This window comes from Falco peregrinus, chromosome 3, assembly GCF_023634155.1.
Source record: "Falco peregrinus isolate bFalPer1 chromosome 3, bFalPer1.pri, whole genome shotgun sequence".
Classification (NCBI taxonomy): domain Eukaryota; kingdom Metazoa; phylum Chordata; class Aves; order Falconiformes; family Falconidae; genus Falco; species Falco peregrinus.
The window spans coordinates 35,685,422-35,701,012 of NC_073723.1; the positions used below are offsets into that span (position 1 = coordinate 35,685,422).

Here is a 15,591-nt window from a genome sequence, read left to right on the forward strand (position 1 = left end):
CAAATACAAACTACCCCTGGCCATGAATATCAGTGGATGTCAGGGCTCCATGCTGCAGACTGGCACACAGCTGGGTCTGAGATCCATTTGACTGTGTAAGGTACTTCTTAAATTAATGTCTCTCCCTCTTGGAAGGCTGTAGCTATTAAGTATCTTTTTGTCCCCTGCAATCACTTTAAAGACGTGTATTTTTCTATTGGAGTATATATCACATAAAGACATAGATAAATATCTATTCCTCGTTTCATGCCATCTGTGATGCTAAGGAGGTCTAGCTTTGGGATGGTGAACGGGTTGGTACTTTCATTAGAGAAGACGACCTTGTGCCCATATCGTATATGCTTTGATACCCTTAACATCTCAGTAACACAAGAGAAATAAGGCATCCGCTCTGTTTGAAAGGAAATATGATTTATTAAGAAATTCTGTACTGAGGTTCCCCCTACAACATCTGTAATAATTAATTATTCCAACTGCAGGCTTTTAGGAGGGCTTTAGTGGTTCAGGAGTGGAAAGACTACTGCCAGAAAATAAATCAAAAAGTAGTCAGTAGGCTAACTCAGGCTGTCAGATATTGGCAGTCTATAAGTAATTTACCTGGCTTGACAGGAGACTGACTGTTGTATGGTAACAACAAACTGCCTTTAGAGACTTGCAGGAACAGCTGTAACAGCTGTCTGATGAATGGTGTCCCGGAGAGTGCTTATCTGCAGAAAGGGATTTACAGGAGGATCCAATTTACAGGTTATCAAGGATTGCTCTCTTATTTTGACATTTTCACTTTTTAGCAGCTAACCCTATTAATAAACATAATTATTTCCAATGACAAATATAAATAAAATAATGGAAAATACCATACAATGTATTTAATTGTGACACTGATCATAATGATCCATAATGATCTTGTTTGAATTAAGCTGTAAACGAAGAAGTGCAATATCACCTGACTCTAAATATGGTAAAACAGTAAAACATGCTAATCATAAAAATAGCTTTTAGAAATATACATTTGTATACAGTGTTTCCCACACCTGTTAAATATGTCCTTCATATTATTATGATACAGTACATTGGCCTTTAAGACGTCAAAATTAAAAAAATAATACCAATAATTAGCCAGAGAAAAACACATTTACAATCTAAACCATAAAAATCTGACAATTGTACAGCTTAGAACATATAAGAAATGGAGTTTCTAATATTTGAACAGTAACGTCCATTTTAATAACTAAGTTGAGTTTTCATACAAATTGAATCAAAGGTGTTGCTAGCCAGTAAGAAACCGCAGTTCACAATTTTCCGTGGGCAAGTCAGACTTTCTCTTCTCAGCCTTCAGGGGGTTCACACATGACATCTCATCACTTGATCTGTAGAAACTGAGAAATGAAATGTTCGCTTTAGTATGAAGGCACAGAATTTCTTCCAGCAGAACTTCAAAAGGAAGCCAAGACAACTGGGGAAAAGACGGAAGAGGACTATGATTTGGCTTTTTCACAAATCAATCAAATACCAATATTTGTCAGGCTTTACCCCTCTAACCCTTTGAGGGCTAAAAGAAAAGTCCTGTACCCGGAGCAGTAGACAATCAGGACTGTGAGACAATCCTGAGTTAGACTGTGTGTCCCAAAATAACCACAGTGATTCAAGGAAGAGGTGTTGAGGCTGAAGTACCCCTCCCCTCAATAATGCTTGGCAAACAATTGCCAAATAATTTCTATTTTAGTAGCAGAAAATAGAAGAATGTATCTTAGCTGCTTTGCAATGAAATGCTTCATTTACATAATAGCATTCAATCTAAATAAATTGTGTGTAGGGTTCTTTGCTTCTGTCCCATTGCACTATTTATATACCTTATTCCAGACCATTTACACTGACTGTGTGCTTTCAGCAATGCTTATAGTTACCAGATAGAAGGATCTTTCCTCAGTGGCTTCCTTTGACATAATCTATTTTATTATTGTTCTTGTGTACATGCTTTAACTTTATTTGCATATCCTTTAATTTCTTATGTTGTTTTACCAGCCGCAGTGTGAAACTGCAAAAGTCCTGTGTCAGCCAACACTTTTGAGGGTTAGACGTCCAGCAGAGGCTGGAAGCAGCTTGCATCTAAAAAATCTGAGAGTCCTGCTACGTGACCCATTAGTGCTACCAGCTTCAACTAGGCATTCAGTGATGCTGCAGGGGAGTGTAAGACATATACCAGCTCAACCTACCCACAGAAAAACTGACAACACTTTCCCAGTCATATGTGTTTGGAAAACTGACAGTAGAAAATGTTAACAGAAGTAGATGGTTTCTTTTTTTAAGTGAAATTTTCAACCTTTTTTCTTTTTCTTTTTTTTTTTTTTTAATTTTGACAAGAAAAATGTCTCTCAGCCAATTTCTTTTTCACTTTTTTTTTGTTATATAATTTTCTATAACTGAAACTGAAAACAGCTGACAAAACCTGGTGCACTTTTGATCAAAACCTGAAAAAAATTCCAAATGTTCTCAGCCAATTTCCTCCTCCTTCAGTGAGTTTTAAGCCTGCCTTTTTCTTCCCCAGAAAAGAGGGAAATTTATTGAAAAATTGTTTTTTCAATCAAAAGGTTTTATCAGAAACATCAGAGTCCCTGCAGGACTGGCCTCCTGCCCTTTGAAGTATCCAGCCGTCAGATTTCCTCGTCACTGCAAAGTGAACACAGGATTTGTGGTTGTACCCTTCACAGGTAACCAGGATTAGGGGAAAACGCTCATTTGAGAGGCCCCAGAACTTTCTTCTTTCAGTTAAAATATGCTGAAATCTTTATTTTCTACTTGCGTAGAGAAAAACCTTCATCTCCCCTATTTTTAGCTTCTGATCCCTGGACAGACTTAACCATATGAAAAAGATATTTAAATTGTCCCCTTAAGTCTGAGAGAGGCCTAATGGTTGTTAAGTAGCTATTCATCTTGCAAGAAATAAAAAAAAATTCCACTGTACATCCTATTAGCTCCAGAGAGAGTTCCCCTTTTCTAGCCTTTTCTTCACCTATGCTTTGCTGTTCCATTACGCCATTATAACAAGCAATAATTATGCAAGTAAGAAGAGACAGATTTTCAAGTTATTTATTGAAGCTTTTTCCCTGCCATAAACCTTTCAAGCATTTACCTGTCACCAGCACTAAAAAGCTTCATTAGGTTACCATTATGAAGCGTTACTGCTAACCATCTGGATCCAAGTCATCAATGCTGCTTTGCTGTCGTTTAGAAACAATGATAAAAATTTACCAACCCCAGCAGTCCAAAATCTTGTGTTCTTTCTTCAGTACACGGGCTTGTTATTTGCCTCTTAAGACAAATAATCTTAAAGGCTGAGAAGAAACTTTAAATTCTGCAATAGTCAAGCTTTTATTTTCCATAGAATGACAGTAACCCAGGGCTATGATTAATCTAGTGTAATGCAATACTAGTTTTATTCTATTTCTTTTTTCTGAATAGTGTGCAATTTATCAGCTGGCTTTATGTTAGTGCTGATGATATTAAAAAACCTCATGATGACTAATGTTTTTTTTAATCTTTTCATTTCCTTCCCGTTATATATATGTAAAAAAACATCCTGACACAACAAGGATGAGCTAAATTACATTTAAGCCAGCAGTATGGCTTTCATTTGATGTAGTTCTAACAGAAAACCACTTTAGAATGTGTGATTTGAACATTATGCATTTTAAGAATTGAATAATCCAACTGAGCACATAGCCTTGGCAGCCATAGACAATATCAAAGAAACAGTATATACTGTCCTAATTGCCATCATAATCTTTGAAAAAAGCTGGAGGTAGGTTATGGAGTATTTATAGGTTCATTCTGCGCCTGAAATTATTTCTGCTGTTTTTTTCCCTATCTGGGTGGCTTTTTAAGTATAAGCTAGTGGAAACAGTCTTAGGCATAATGCTGTATTTCAGCCTTCCAGAAATGCTATTGCTACTGTTATTATAGTTCCAGTATGAACCTTCTAGCATTTTTACCAGACTCAAATTATACTAGATTCAATTAATTTTAACTTTACATTATTACAATGTATATAATACTGGAAAGCCAACATTAAATATTAAACACCTCTCTAAATGAAAGTGCAGTTCAACTTAATGGGCCCCAAAGTATAATCACTAAAAATTATGGAGTAAATCAGATAAAATTCAGTAAAAATTTAGAGGGCTTTCCATCTTGTCTTTTAGAAGTTTAACGGTTTTATCACTTACCTCCCCTCAAAATCTAGATAATTCCAGTCTTTACATCTGTAGATATTTAAGAACGCACTGGATACAAAGGACATTTTTTATGGGAGAGCCTGGCCATCAGATCGCCTGCTCTGCATTTATAGAAGTAGTTTGCACTCTGTATATCTCCTAAAAGCCTTTTTTGAGAAGGCAATTTCAATACATGTTAAAGACCTGCGGCACCATTCTCTTAGAGGAGGTGGGTCACTCCTCTCCCCCCAGCCTCCTCAAGCAGCTGGAAGCTGTAACGGTGACCACCACTTCTGTGGCAGGGGACATGCTGCTGGCTTTTCTAAACTCACTTAGGTGTACTTTATTTGTCTGGGGGAAGTGTGAGTTTTGATCTCTGCTAGCTGGGTCCAAACTGAGCTCAGCCTCTTCCCTGCTCTGGTTTATTTGTTCTTCCTTAAAGTTCTGAAAAAGGGTAAACAACAGGGGTACGTTCCTTGTTCTCCATAAATACCTAGCTTCCTTCTCACAGGGTTTATGGGAAAAGTGTGCTGGACTTCCTTCACCATGCTCACTTTCCAGACCTAGATGTATAGGAATAAATCTTACTGAGAGCATAAGTTCAGCATATGTCCTTGGGAGGAAGTATTAGGAATGCACCATGGCTAAATGACACAAAAGATGTACACAATTAACATCTTCCCTTGTAGCATATTAAGAAAATGTTTAGAGAACAGTCCCACAGAATATAGATGTTGCAGAATTTACTGTATACCCTACAATAATTATAAGCAATAAGAGCATCCAGCAAGTATATACAAATATATCCATCTATCAAAATGCATGTTTTTAAATAATTGATTGCTCTAAATGGCTTTCATGATAACATTAATCTTAGAAATTCCCATAAAATGCAGCTAAACAGTGGATGGATAGATGATGGTGCACACATACATGAGCTTGAAACGCAAGGCCTCAAATATGCTTCCTTTTGCTCTCCTGCCTCTTTTTCCTTGCCAGAAATCCCACCCTTAGGACTGGACGTCTGAGGTTAATAACTGTAAGGGAGGCATCTGAAGCTAATTGTTACTACTGCTTGGTTTCAGGTAAAATCACATTTCTACTTTTGTCAGGCTCCTGTTGAGCAGGAGACTCAGTGCCTGACACCTTCCCAGGCTGCTTTTGGTGTCCGACTAGGCTTTGGCAGTGGGTTATGTGTCTGCCATACATCACTTTCCGCAAAACAACTGCAAGCCCCATTAAAATGCAGCTGCTGCACTGTCCTTTCACTCACAACACCGGCCCTCATACTTGCACTACCTCAAACTGCAGTTGCAGTGCAATTGCTTTGATTGCATCTGATGCTCACTCCTAAACTGTTATCTGTATAACTGTGAATACTGAATCCAGGTCCACAGATGCCGCTTTTATGTTCTCTAGTATGGCATACTGTTTCATCTCTCATAATTTCTTCTGATTATGAAATGTACTTTCTGGACAGGCAAGGAGGTGAAAAACTGTATCTGCAGAACAGACTTTAAAAAAAAAATAACACCACAAATCTTGGTTAGCCATTATTGATCCAGATATTTCTCTAAAATGAGAAAAACCAGGATGGATTACAGAAAATAGTAGTGCAAATTACCATTCTGTTTATTTGTTGTGTCTAACTGAAAACAATATCCTTCCTTTTTCTTAAGCAGGCAGCTCACATTGAGTGCAAACCCCAGTAATTTATGTTTGTAAGGTACTATGGGGGCACAGGCTTCTTTTGGTTTTTACACAGCATTCATCACCATGAATGGAAAACCACAGCAATGAACAGGGTTTATCAAAGAACCCTGGATTTGTATTAGCTCTCACAGACTTCACAATTGTGCTCATTTGAGATACACCTTGTGCTTTGCCACATAAAGCATGAAATCTCTGATTACATATATAACACAGTTAATAGGTGATTTAGTATAATGCCCTCATATGAAATGTAAACGTTCAGTTCAGTAGGTGTTAGCTGGGGAACATGAATGTGTGTTATGGGATTGTTGCTGTCATTTGTAACATTTGTAAAACATGACAGACCAAATTATGGCACCAAAGCAGAACTTTTTATCATGACCTAGTGACAGAATATTCACTGCATATAACAAACAGGAGAAATTGTACAGTTTGGTAAATATTAATAGAGAATGATTAAAGGGAGCAGTTGAACCTTCTTTAAACCTTTCTTCCAATGATGAAACCTAATCATTATCTTTTGTACTCTGTCAATCATACTTTAATTGCTGAAAACACTACAGAATCATTTTTCTGTTCAGTGAACAGTTTAATTGCTTTGAAGTGTTAGTACTTATGTGAGTAAATCTGAGAATAGCTGTTTTACTCATAAGTGAAAACAAATTTCTATCTCCTTTGTATTAAAATGCTTGGTTTCACTTGTTTCCCTGGTAAAAATCAGCGGGAAGAATGAGATAGCCCTGTCAAGTACTGATTTTCCCCCTAGACCAACATATCTCTTCTTTCTCAGAGTCCTGTGTAGGCAGATTTGTGATGGATGGTGCTGGGTGTAGTGGTGGAGATGGGATCTAGTATTTGGAGAATCAGTGAGGCCATGCTGCGGTTGAGTTGAGTCAGGTGTGAGGTTGAAGGAATGACTTTGGAATTAGAGTCACGATGGTAATTTAAGAGCTTTGTTGACTGGGACTATGACAGCAGTGAGGAGGAGGGAAAGAAGTGGATCTGTGCACCTCACTTTACTCTGTGGTTTTCCCCCTAATTGACTGCTTTTTGAAGCAAGATCTTCTTCTACAAGGTCCTTTTATAGGAGTAGGAGAAGACTCAGGGACTAGTAGTGTAGTATCTGGTGGCAGTGGGAGGCATCTGAAGCTGGAGGCATTGGACCTTCTGCAGAGTGTGGGGTGGGCTGCAGAATCTCCAAGCAGGAGAATGTGGAAGAGGTCAGAAGGTGGGAGGGTGGTGCTTTTGCAGAACTTGCTGCCCTGAAGTCTTTACCCAGAATGCACTCACAAGACTACCTCACAGTGAATACGTGCTCCCACCACCACCACCACTACATTTCATGTTCTCCCTTGGCTGATAAAGCCAAACCAAATGCAGTAAAGCCTCACTGATGCTGTCCACAGAGTTCCTCAGCTTGTACCAGAGTTCCATGACAGCAACTCAACACCTTCTGGGGATCGAGTGCCGAATGTAGCAAAGGGGCAAATGTCCCACTTTCCTTTAATCCTGAAGAAGCGTGTATATTCATAGCAAATTCCCAGAGGTATGACTTTCATTGGAGAGCTCTAGGTGTTTTCTGCTTCTCGGGCTTGGGCCTGTTCCATGAGAAGCAAGTGTAACTGAGTATTAGCAGGATCCATGGTAAGGATCTTCCTTTATCATTCTGAATGCTATGAAGGAGATGGTTTTAGGATGCAGGGTGCTGTGAGAAGGTTGTAGAATAAAATTCATACTGAATTAACCTCTGCTTCTTGTGAGGAGTAGGAATGCCCCAGTGTGAAGCTGTGGTCCAATCAATATTAATGCTGAAGGCAATAGCTCCTGTGCTATCAATGCCAAGGGTGCAAGTTTGAACACACAGCTTATTATATAAAGGAACTGCTAAAACTTGTAGCCTGAGGCCACTCACTATGTCTACACTTTAAATAGTGTCTTTTAAAAATATATGAAAGTAGAAGCTTACTAGAACTACCTTAAATTACACAGAAAGCACCGGCTAAACTTTCCTAGTATTGCCAAATTAGAGTTTAGATGGGTATCAAAAAACCAAGTGCACCCATGCAGGAAAAAGAAATTGTACACAGTGATGGTAATGAGATAAGGAGTGGCCTGCCTAATCAACAGGAGATTGTTCAGTCAGTTACTTGGAGGCAGAAGTTTTACTCAACTTAAAGACCAGGTGAAATGAGGTAAAAAGAAAATTAAAAGAGAAGGAATGGGGAGGAGAGCTTGCTGGAGGAAACGGAAGCATTCAGCATGAGATGGCAGAGATACTGGGAAAGCTCAGAGTAAACCATGGGAAGGAGGGGAGGGATGAGGCTAACGATGATGAACAACAGATACCTAAATGGTGGCAATAGTGTACTGAATCAAGAAAGTCAATTAAACATACAGGATGTCTATGAAAGACTTGGTTTGGAAATGTGATCCAGATGGAAATTACAAGAAAAGCTGATCCTGTTTAAACACGTTTGGCTTGGCATTTTTCTGCATAATACTTATTTCAATACAAAGTGCATAGTAATGCATGATATATTTTTTAATGAGGATTTCAAGAGACATTTGTTTAAAAATAAAAATTACAAAGTAAAATGGTGGACTTGGGGTTGCATTGTGGTCTGCAAACGGCACAGAATCACCTAATAGCTGAGAAGGGATTAATATAACCTTGCAAAGAAGTAGCAGAGAAGAATTTAGCCTTTTGATTCTCTATTTGGGCTGGAACATAACTTACTCATTTTGAAAGACATTATAAAACTGTACTGTACTTTTAGAAATCAATAGCAACAACAATTTGGAAACTTCAGATACACATATCAGCATAACAGCCTGGCTAAGATTGCATTTGATTAACTTCCAAATCTTCATTTTGGCAGACTGAGCTTGTTTTATTCCTCACTGATTGCTTTTTTGTTGAAATGGCAATTACAGTTCTATCACCTTCTAAATAACTTCCCTTTTCTGTGGTCCATAAATGCCTCTGTATAGATAAATCCAATCTGCCTTTCATGTTTTGGCATTAATCATGCAGAAAATCTTCTTAGTAACACATTTATATTTTCTCAAAAACTGAGACCTTTTGGAATAATTGGGTCACTAACTACAGTGGCTCTGCAATTTGTATTGAAAAAATAAAAAACATTTAAAATTTGTGTCTTTTTAAATGGAAAAATAATGATCTTTTGGCTTCTCAGTGTTTACCCCTCTTTACTTGTGTAAAGACTTTCAACAGAAAAATGTTTCCTCTGAGGGTTTTTCATTCAGCATTCTTGAGGCTCAAGCATACTGATAAAGCCTGTGAAATGAGTGTTTTCTAGGGGAACTCAAGCTATTTACTTTCAAAGACTGACACACCAGGAAAAATGTGTGATGCATGGCAATTGCTCAATTTCAGTTAAATCTAAGAATTTGAGGATTAAGCTGATAGGCTCAAAGCCAAGCCAAACACAGGCTCCAATGGCTGGTCTGAGGCACTGCGGAGGATTTCAGTATCACAGTGAAAGTCTAGAGAGTGACAGTGTTCTTTTTCCATTCTCTCACCACTTTCCCACTGTACCTTGTACGGCTGCTTTGGTATCTATGCTAGGTTACGGTTCTGATGGATATTCTCCCTACACATGATTGGGGAATTTGGCTGCAAATAGGTGAACCAAACCCAACCCAGCATGTTCCACAAGTCATCCAAAGTCTACTGGAGTCAATCAAAAGACAGGGAGATAAAAGAAGAGCAACTCCTCCAGAATTAGTGGAAATTATGTTGACAAAATTATTCAGGGGTGGAACTGAAATCAGTCTTCATATTTAAAGTCTTGAGTTACTTCAGCTAATTCTGATGTTTCTTTACCAGACATAAGTTATAGCACAAACCTTGCTATCTTTCTTATAAACCACCATCACCTTCCCCTGAAAAAGGATTTAGGCTTGCTTCTAGGTGGAAAGTGTTTGGCTGTCTTTGTTTCTGTACTGCACTCAGAGGTTGACCCTATGCTCATAAATTTTAGGCAAATTTAGCAAAAGCTGTGGAGCTAATTCTGATCTATTTAGAACACACATAACCAGTCCACTAGTATTGAATATTAAGGCCAATTACATTATATCAGTGAAGAATTATCATTTAGGCAAGTATTTTGTTTATGTGTCTGAGAGAATTTTTGGCCTGATCTAACTATTTTCCTCTGAATCAATTTACAGGCTGGTTTGTGGTTTTTTTTTTGGTTTGGGTTTTTTTTGTTTGTTTGTCGGCTTGGGTTTTTTTTTGTTTTGTTTTAAATTGGAGGCACAACAATTGTTTTTGCCAGCTGAAGCTGAGCCATTAAAATTAAACATTTTGATGTTTCAAAAACCTCAAGCACCATGACTATCTTATTCTTACCTAAAAGCTTAAGATAAACACATAGTCCTGCCTAAATAGAAAAAAACCCTCACACCAAATAAAACCCAAAATAAAATTAACATTAAAGTGAATAATGAATACTAAATAATGATAAATCTATGAACAGTGTCTCAACAAACAGCAGAGTTCCCATTCCCCCAAAGCAGAGAAAGCACACAAGCTACTCTTTGAAAGCACAGGTCCACAGGAAGGCAGTGCATGAGCTTGAACCCAAAACACTTAGACAATTTCTAAAAAAACATTAAAACGTATTAAGCAGTAATCAAAAATTCTTTTATGTATTAGATATATTGTCTCCCATGCTAGTGTTTCCAAACAGACATATTGCCAAAATTCCATGAGGCTGTAAATGCCACATGCAAGCATGTACTCTGTATTGACAGGCATTTGCTTAATTAAGTGTACTTAGGACTAGCCTCATGAAGCACTGGGCTATGACCAGCCACTGGTTCAGGTTGTCTGGGGTAGTCTAAATACCACTATTTTATGACCAGTTCTTACAGTGGTTTTCAGGGAATAAAAACAAACAAAATCCCTCCTCCATTTAATATTTACACCCATTTATTACCTCAGTAAGGATATACTCCATTTAAACTCCTGAACATAGATGGTTATTCTGTGCTTGGTGGGATTGACAGAATGTAGGAGAAGATGATGCACAACTTCTCCTGCTCTTGTTGTAAGTGCCTGTGCATTTTGCTGGAAGTTGCTGGCAGGGCTTATTAATGTTCACCCTGCTGGATCTGAAAGGGACGTGCCCAGACTTGCCTTGCATATGACAGACGTCAGAAAGAGAGACCATGCCAATAACTCATAGCAGAAAATGTAGGAAGTTAAGTGATGACAGAAACCTCAAGCAGTTCCCACTGATAGCAGGGTGCAATGTAAATGTAAAACAGATACATTGAAGAGTGAATTTTTTGTTCAACAGGCAAAACCAAAGTTTGCAATTTTCTTGACTGGAAAGCATATAATATTTATAAATTTAAACCATGTATTTGGGTAATGCTCCATTCCCACATGTTGGCTTTAAGGCCAAAGGCACCTCTTGGCCTGACCTCAGAAAAAGGGGCTGAGTCTACATGCACTTTCGATCTGCTGACACACATTGCCCACCACATTAGCTCAGTGGCAAAGCTGAGAATGGGACCCAAACTTCCTGATTCTTCATCCTTTGCTTAAAAAAGAGATAAACAGAAGAAAAAAACATTCTTTTCAAGCTCTTTGCATCAACTTTTTAAGATTCCAATGGCCGCAAATGAATTATGTTATTTACATAATAAATGTTTTGAAAGTTTCTAACTGGGGACTAAATAATATAGACCAGATTCAGAGGAATAGATGTGAAAGGTGAGCAAACTATTTTGCTCATTCATTTTACAATTATGCAATTACAGGAAGGGAAGTCTAGTAGAAAGAGAGAAACCAAGTGTATGATAACAGTGCTTGCATTTTCTGCAGGTCTCTGTTGACATGTAGGGGATAGGATGTAAATAATAATTAGAAAAACATTATGTAGTCAGGAGTAACTTGATTAAAACCTTGAACACCATTTAGGAAGTCTTCCCCTAAGAAATTGACTGCCAGGAAAAATGGGGAGGAGGAGCTGGCAGCAAGGCCTTTCCAATGACTCATACAATAGCGTGTGAACAACAAACACATCTACTGTGCTATTGCATATATTAAATATAACAAAAGGGCATGTCAGGAAGTTTCTAACAATTTTTGATTTCATGACATGCTTTTGTTACTTTCTCCATTTTTTCAGTCACAGGTTATTAGATTTACTGCAGCTTTGGAAGGTACAACACATTAGTATCTGTCGGGTATGCTGCCCCTAATGACTTTCTTAGCTTGCTCAAGTACAAACATCTTGCACTGATATTTATCAAGTGAACACAATCTTTTACCTATTCATTTGTCTTAGGAATGAAGAGCTTCATGTTTCCCCTGAAAGCAAGATTTCAATGAAGTCCAAAAATGTTCAGTGCATCGAAAAGACTAAATTTTGCTTGGTCTCAACAATATTTAAAGTAATCTGAATAGGATTTCTGGCCCAACCTTGCTTCAGCCATTACCATTAATTAAAAGTTTTGTCCTTTTTTTTTCCGTAGTAGTAGTCTGTATAAGTGCACTCAGCAAACTGCATATTGTCACAGTAGCTATTGATCTTTTTGACATGCTAATCAGCCTAATTCTGCTGATAATAGAAGAGTCAGTCTGATCTGCCCAGATGCTATTGATAGAATAAAAAAGTACCTAAAAAGGCAATGAAAAATCTGGTTTGAATGCAATAATAAATTAAGTACTATCAGTCCTATCACATAGTCACATATTTGATCAACCTTACTATTTGAGATAAGCAAAACTGGGCTTAAACAACATTAAATTAATCAGGCAAATTCTTATTCCTTTTCTGTTTCTGCTCTCTGCTGAGTATTTTGGTTGTTCAATTCTTATGCAAAATAATGAAAGCAAATAAAGTTTCACTGTTTCATACCGATTTGCTATTAAATTTATTTCCCTTTAGCTACTCATAGGAGAGGTGTGATGGATACACTTGTCCACTTAACCAAACTAGCAGTAGTTTGGTCCAGGGTCCAGAGGTAATGGCCTGAGCTGTAGCCAGGCCAAGAACTCCTCTAGTTTCAATCTGTTCTCTGAATACCCACAAAGGAGCAGAATAAGCCACTGAGCATCGATGGGTATGAGCTGAGTTTGGAACACTGATTGTGCGATTAACACATGAATAGCAGTGGCTTTTCCAAGACTCATTTATCAAGGAACAAAGAAAGTTGTGGGTACAGGGAATCTCATGCCTAGCTTTGCCATTGCATGTAATTTGACTACAAACCAACCACTTTATTCTGATCTCAGTGAGCTGCCTTTGAGCTCTCCCAGCCAAGCAGCCTGGCTGCGTGGCAGTGATCTCCCCTGGAGCTGGGATGCCTCTCAAGGCTGCTCCTCAAGGCAGAGAGACCTTTTACCAATGGCAGATCTTTGGTAAGCAACCGATATTGTGCATAACTTTGTAGTATGGTAAGTTTAATTTGTGCCTTGGTAACTTTGTTTTTGTCTGGGCAAATTCGATTTGAGTCTTGGTAGTCTTGAATCAATGTTCAAATAACTATGTTGTACAGTAATAGAGTGAACCTTGCCATTGAACTTTGTTAAGGCACACTTTTACAGCATCATATTAAACCCACTTTTGCTAATACCTTTGATAATGGTCCTTCTAGTGATATAAACCACCCATTTCTGACAAAAGGAAATTGTTTTTATGAGCTTTAGCCAAAGTACTAGTTGGTTCCATTGATTTAAATGGTATTTGCATCATTTCCCACAAGAAATGTCGCTATTAGGATATCATAATGTTTTCAGTTTTACATCATGAAACTCAGTGCAGCAAGAGGATTATCTTGAGTTTTTCATCTGCGGCAGTTTCTGCTATTTATGTCTGAAACATGATTCTGTATCAGATGTTAGAAACAACTCTGATAGACTGAAAGCATGCAGTGCAGAGGTGGGGGAAAGGACAAGAGTAAGAAATTAAATATCTTTGAGAGGTAAATGTAACTGAAATATAATTAATAGAAAGGGAACTATATTGTTGTTGAAACAACTGCTATAAATCTACATTGTAGCCAGAACTGGGCCTTGCCCAGTCTCTGTACCTTTTGTTTCTGATATAATTTAATAAAAATGCCTCTCAAGACATCTCATTAAAGGTAACTCATTATTGTGGAACTCCCATCTAATGCTTGTGTGGCTTCATTATTTTTAGTGTAGCTACACCAGCATAAAATCACAGTGCTGCAACTGTGAATATATCCTTCAAATTCCAGCCAAGCACTAACCAAAGTCTGATCTGAGTTATGACGCTGTAAATCTATTGCATTTGAAATCACTGGGATCACATGCTCTACCAGAAAACACTGTTTGCTCTACTGAATGCTTAACTACTGAACCACCGCTGTGCTATTATTATTATAGTTATTTATTGCAAAAGGCTGACAGTTTGATAGAAACTATCCTTCTCAGACAATGTAATATAGATATGAGTGCTTGTGTATAACTCATTCCAATTAAGTAGTTTGTTGGTATTTTATTAAGCATTAGCATTTTTTTTTCCAAATCTACAATACTTCAGCCTTTCAGGTAACTAATTGGATGCCAGCTTTGTTATTTACAAGGGGATTGCAATGATAAGTTATAGTTCATTTTCAGCCAGTGCTTTGTTGATGATAGATTAACACCATTTGAAACAAGTTCAGAGAAGTTATATGAAATGCTCTGGGCCTGCACTGGGTTGTCCAGCTGCTTAATAAGCAGGGTAAGGAAAACACTCTGCACACTAATTCAAAAGTGCTTTCCCTGTATCCTCTCAGCCACACCACATACTGCTAATGCTGTTTCTAGTAAGAAGAAGGGGCTTGTTTTAGAGGCATTGAGGCCAAGGTGCTTCTCAAATATCAAAATGTGTGTTGGACTGTGCTGCACAGATGACTTTTTGGCTCTCTGCTGTGCAGCCACAGGAATAAGAGGAGGTTATTGGCTTTCCTTCCCACTCCTTACAATTTAAAGCTGTGGCAGGCATCTGAAAACTGCTTGATGTCACTCACAACCTGTGTTCCAGTGATTTGTGGCCTGTTTGTGATTTGTGTGTGAGGCAAATTTAGTAAGCACAAAGATCTTTCTTCATAGGAGCTTGTTTTCTGTAAGGCAAGATGGGAAGCTGTGTAGGTATGTTGCTTTCTTCACAGCACTGTTGAGGGACAGTTTGGATTAAAAGCAGTAAGAGTGGATGTATTTGCACTAGGAAGGAACACGAAGGTTTTTAATTCACTGCAAGTAGAAACTTGTATGTGGATGGAAATGTGGATAGAAAGCATGACTCGGGCCCAGTAAAATCTGAGATAACTGGCTACTTAGTTTTTTATCTGAAAGGAGCAAAAGAAATAGAGCTGAAATTTTCTTTCACTCCAGCTGTCTCTGATGATCACTTAAGTCACATGAGTTGTACAGCAAGCTCAGGTGCTACATTCCAAGTTAGTGATTATTTCATATGTACATACAGCTACAATATGTTATTGCATGCCCTTGTACAAGGGGGAGTGGAGGAGCAGGTGGGTGAGAAGCATGTAACGCTATTCACTAAGCTAGTTGAAGCCAACTATTTGACATCTGTACACAGTATCTGAAATCACCATTTAAAGAACTCTTCAGTATGTCAATGGATCAAAAGTCCTTGGGGATTGTTCTAAACAGATC

At 38.0% G+C, this 15,591-nt stretch overlaps 1 protein-coding gene across 6 annotated transcripts in view; it reads right to left on the reverse strand.

Moving 5' to 3' along the window:
- Positions 1–392: 392 nt before the first annotated feature.
- RALYL (RALY RNA binding protein like) overlaps positions 393–15,591 on the reverse strand; it is a 401,768-nt gene continuing 386,569 nt past the window's right edge. For all 6 annotated transcript variants that reach the window (XM_055800306.1, XM_027791217.2, XM_027791218.2 and 3 more), the window contains one exon: positions 393–1,376. In XM_055800306.1, the coding sequence (XP_055656281.1) occupies positions 1,359–1,376 (18 nt within the window). In that variant the 3' untranslated portion in view covers positions 393–1,358. The remainder of the gene's footprint in view (positions 1,377–15,591) is intronic.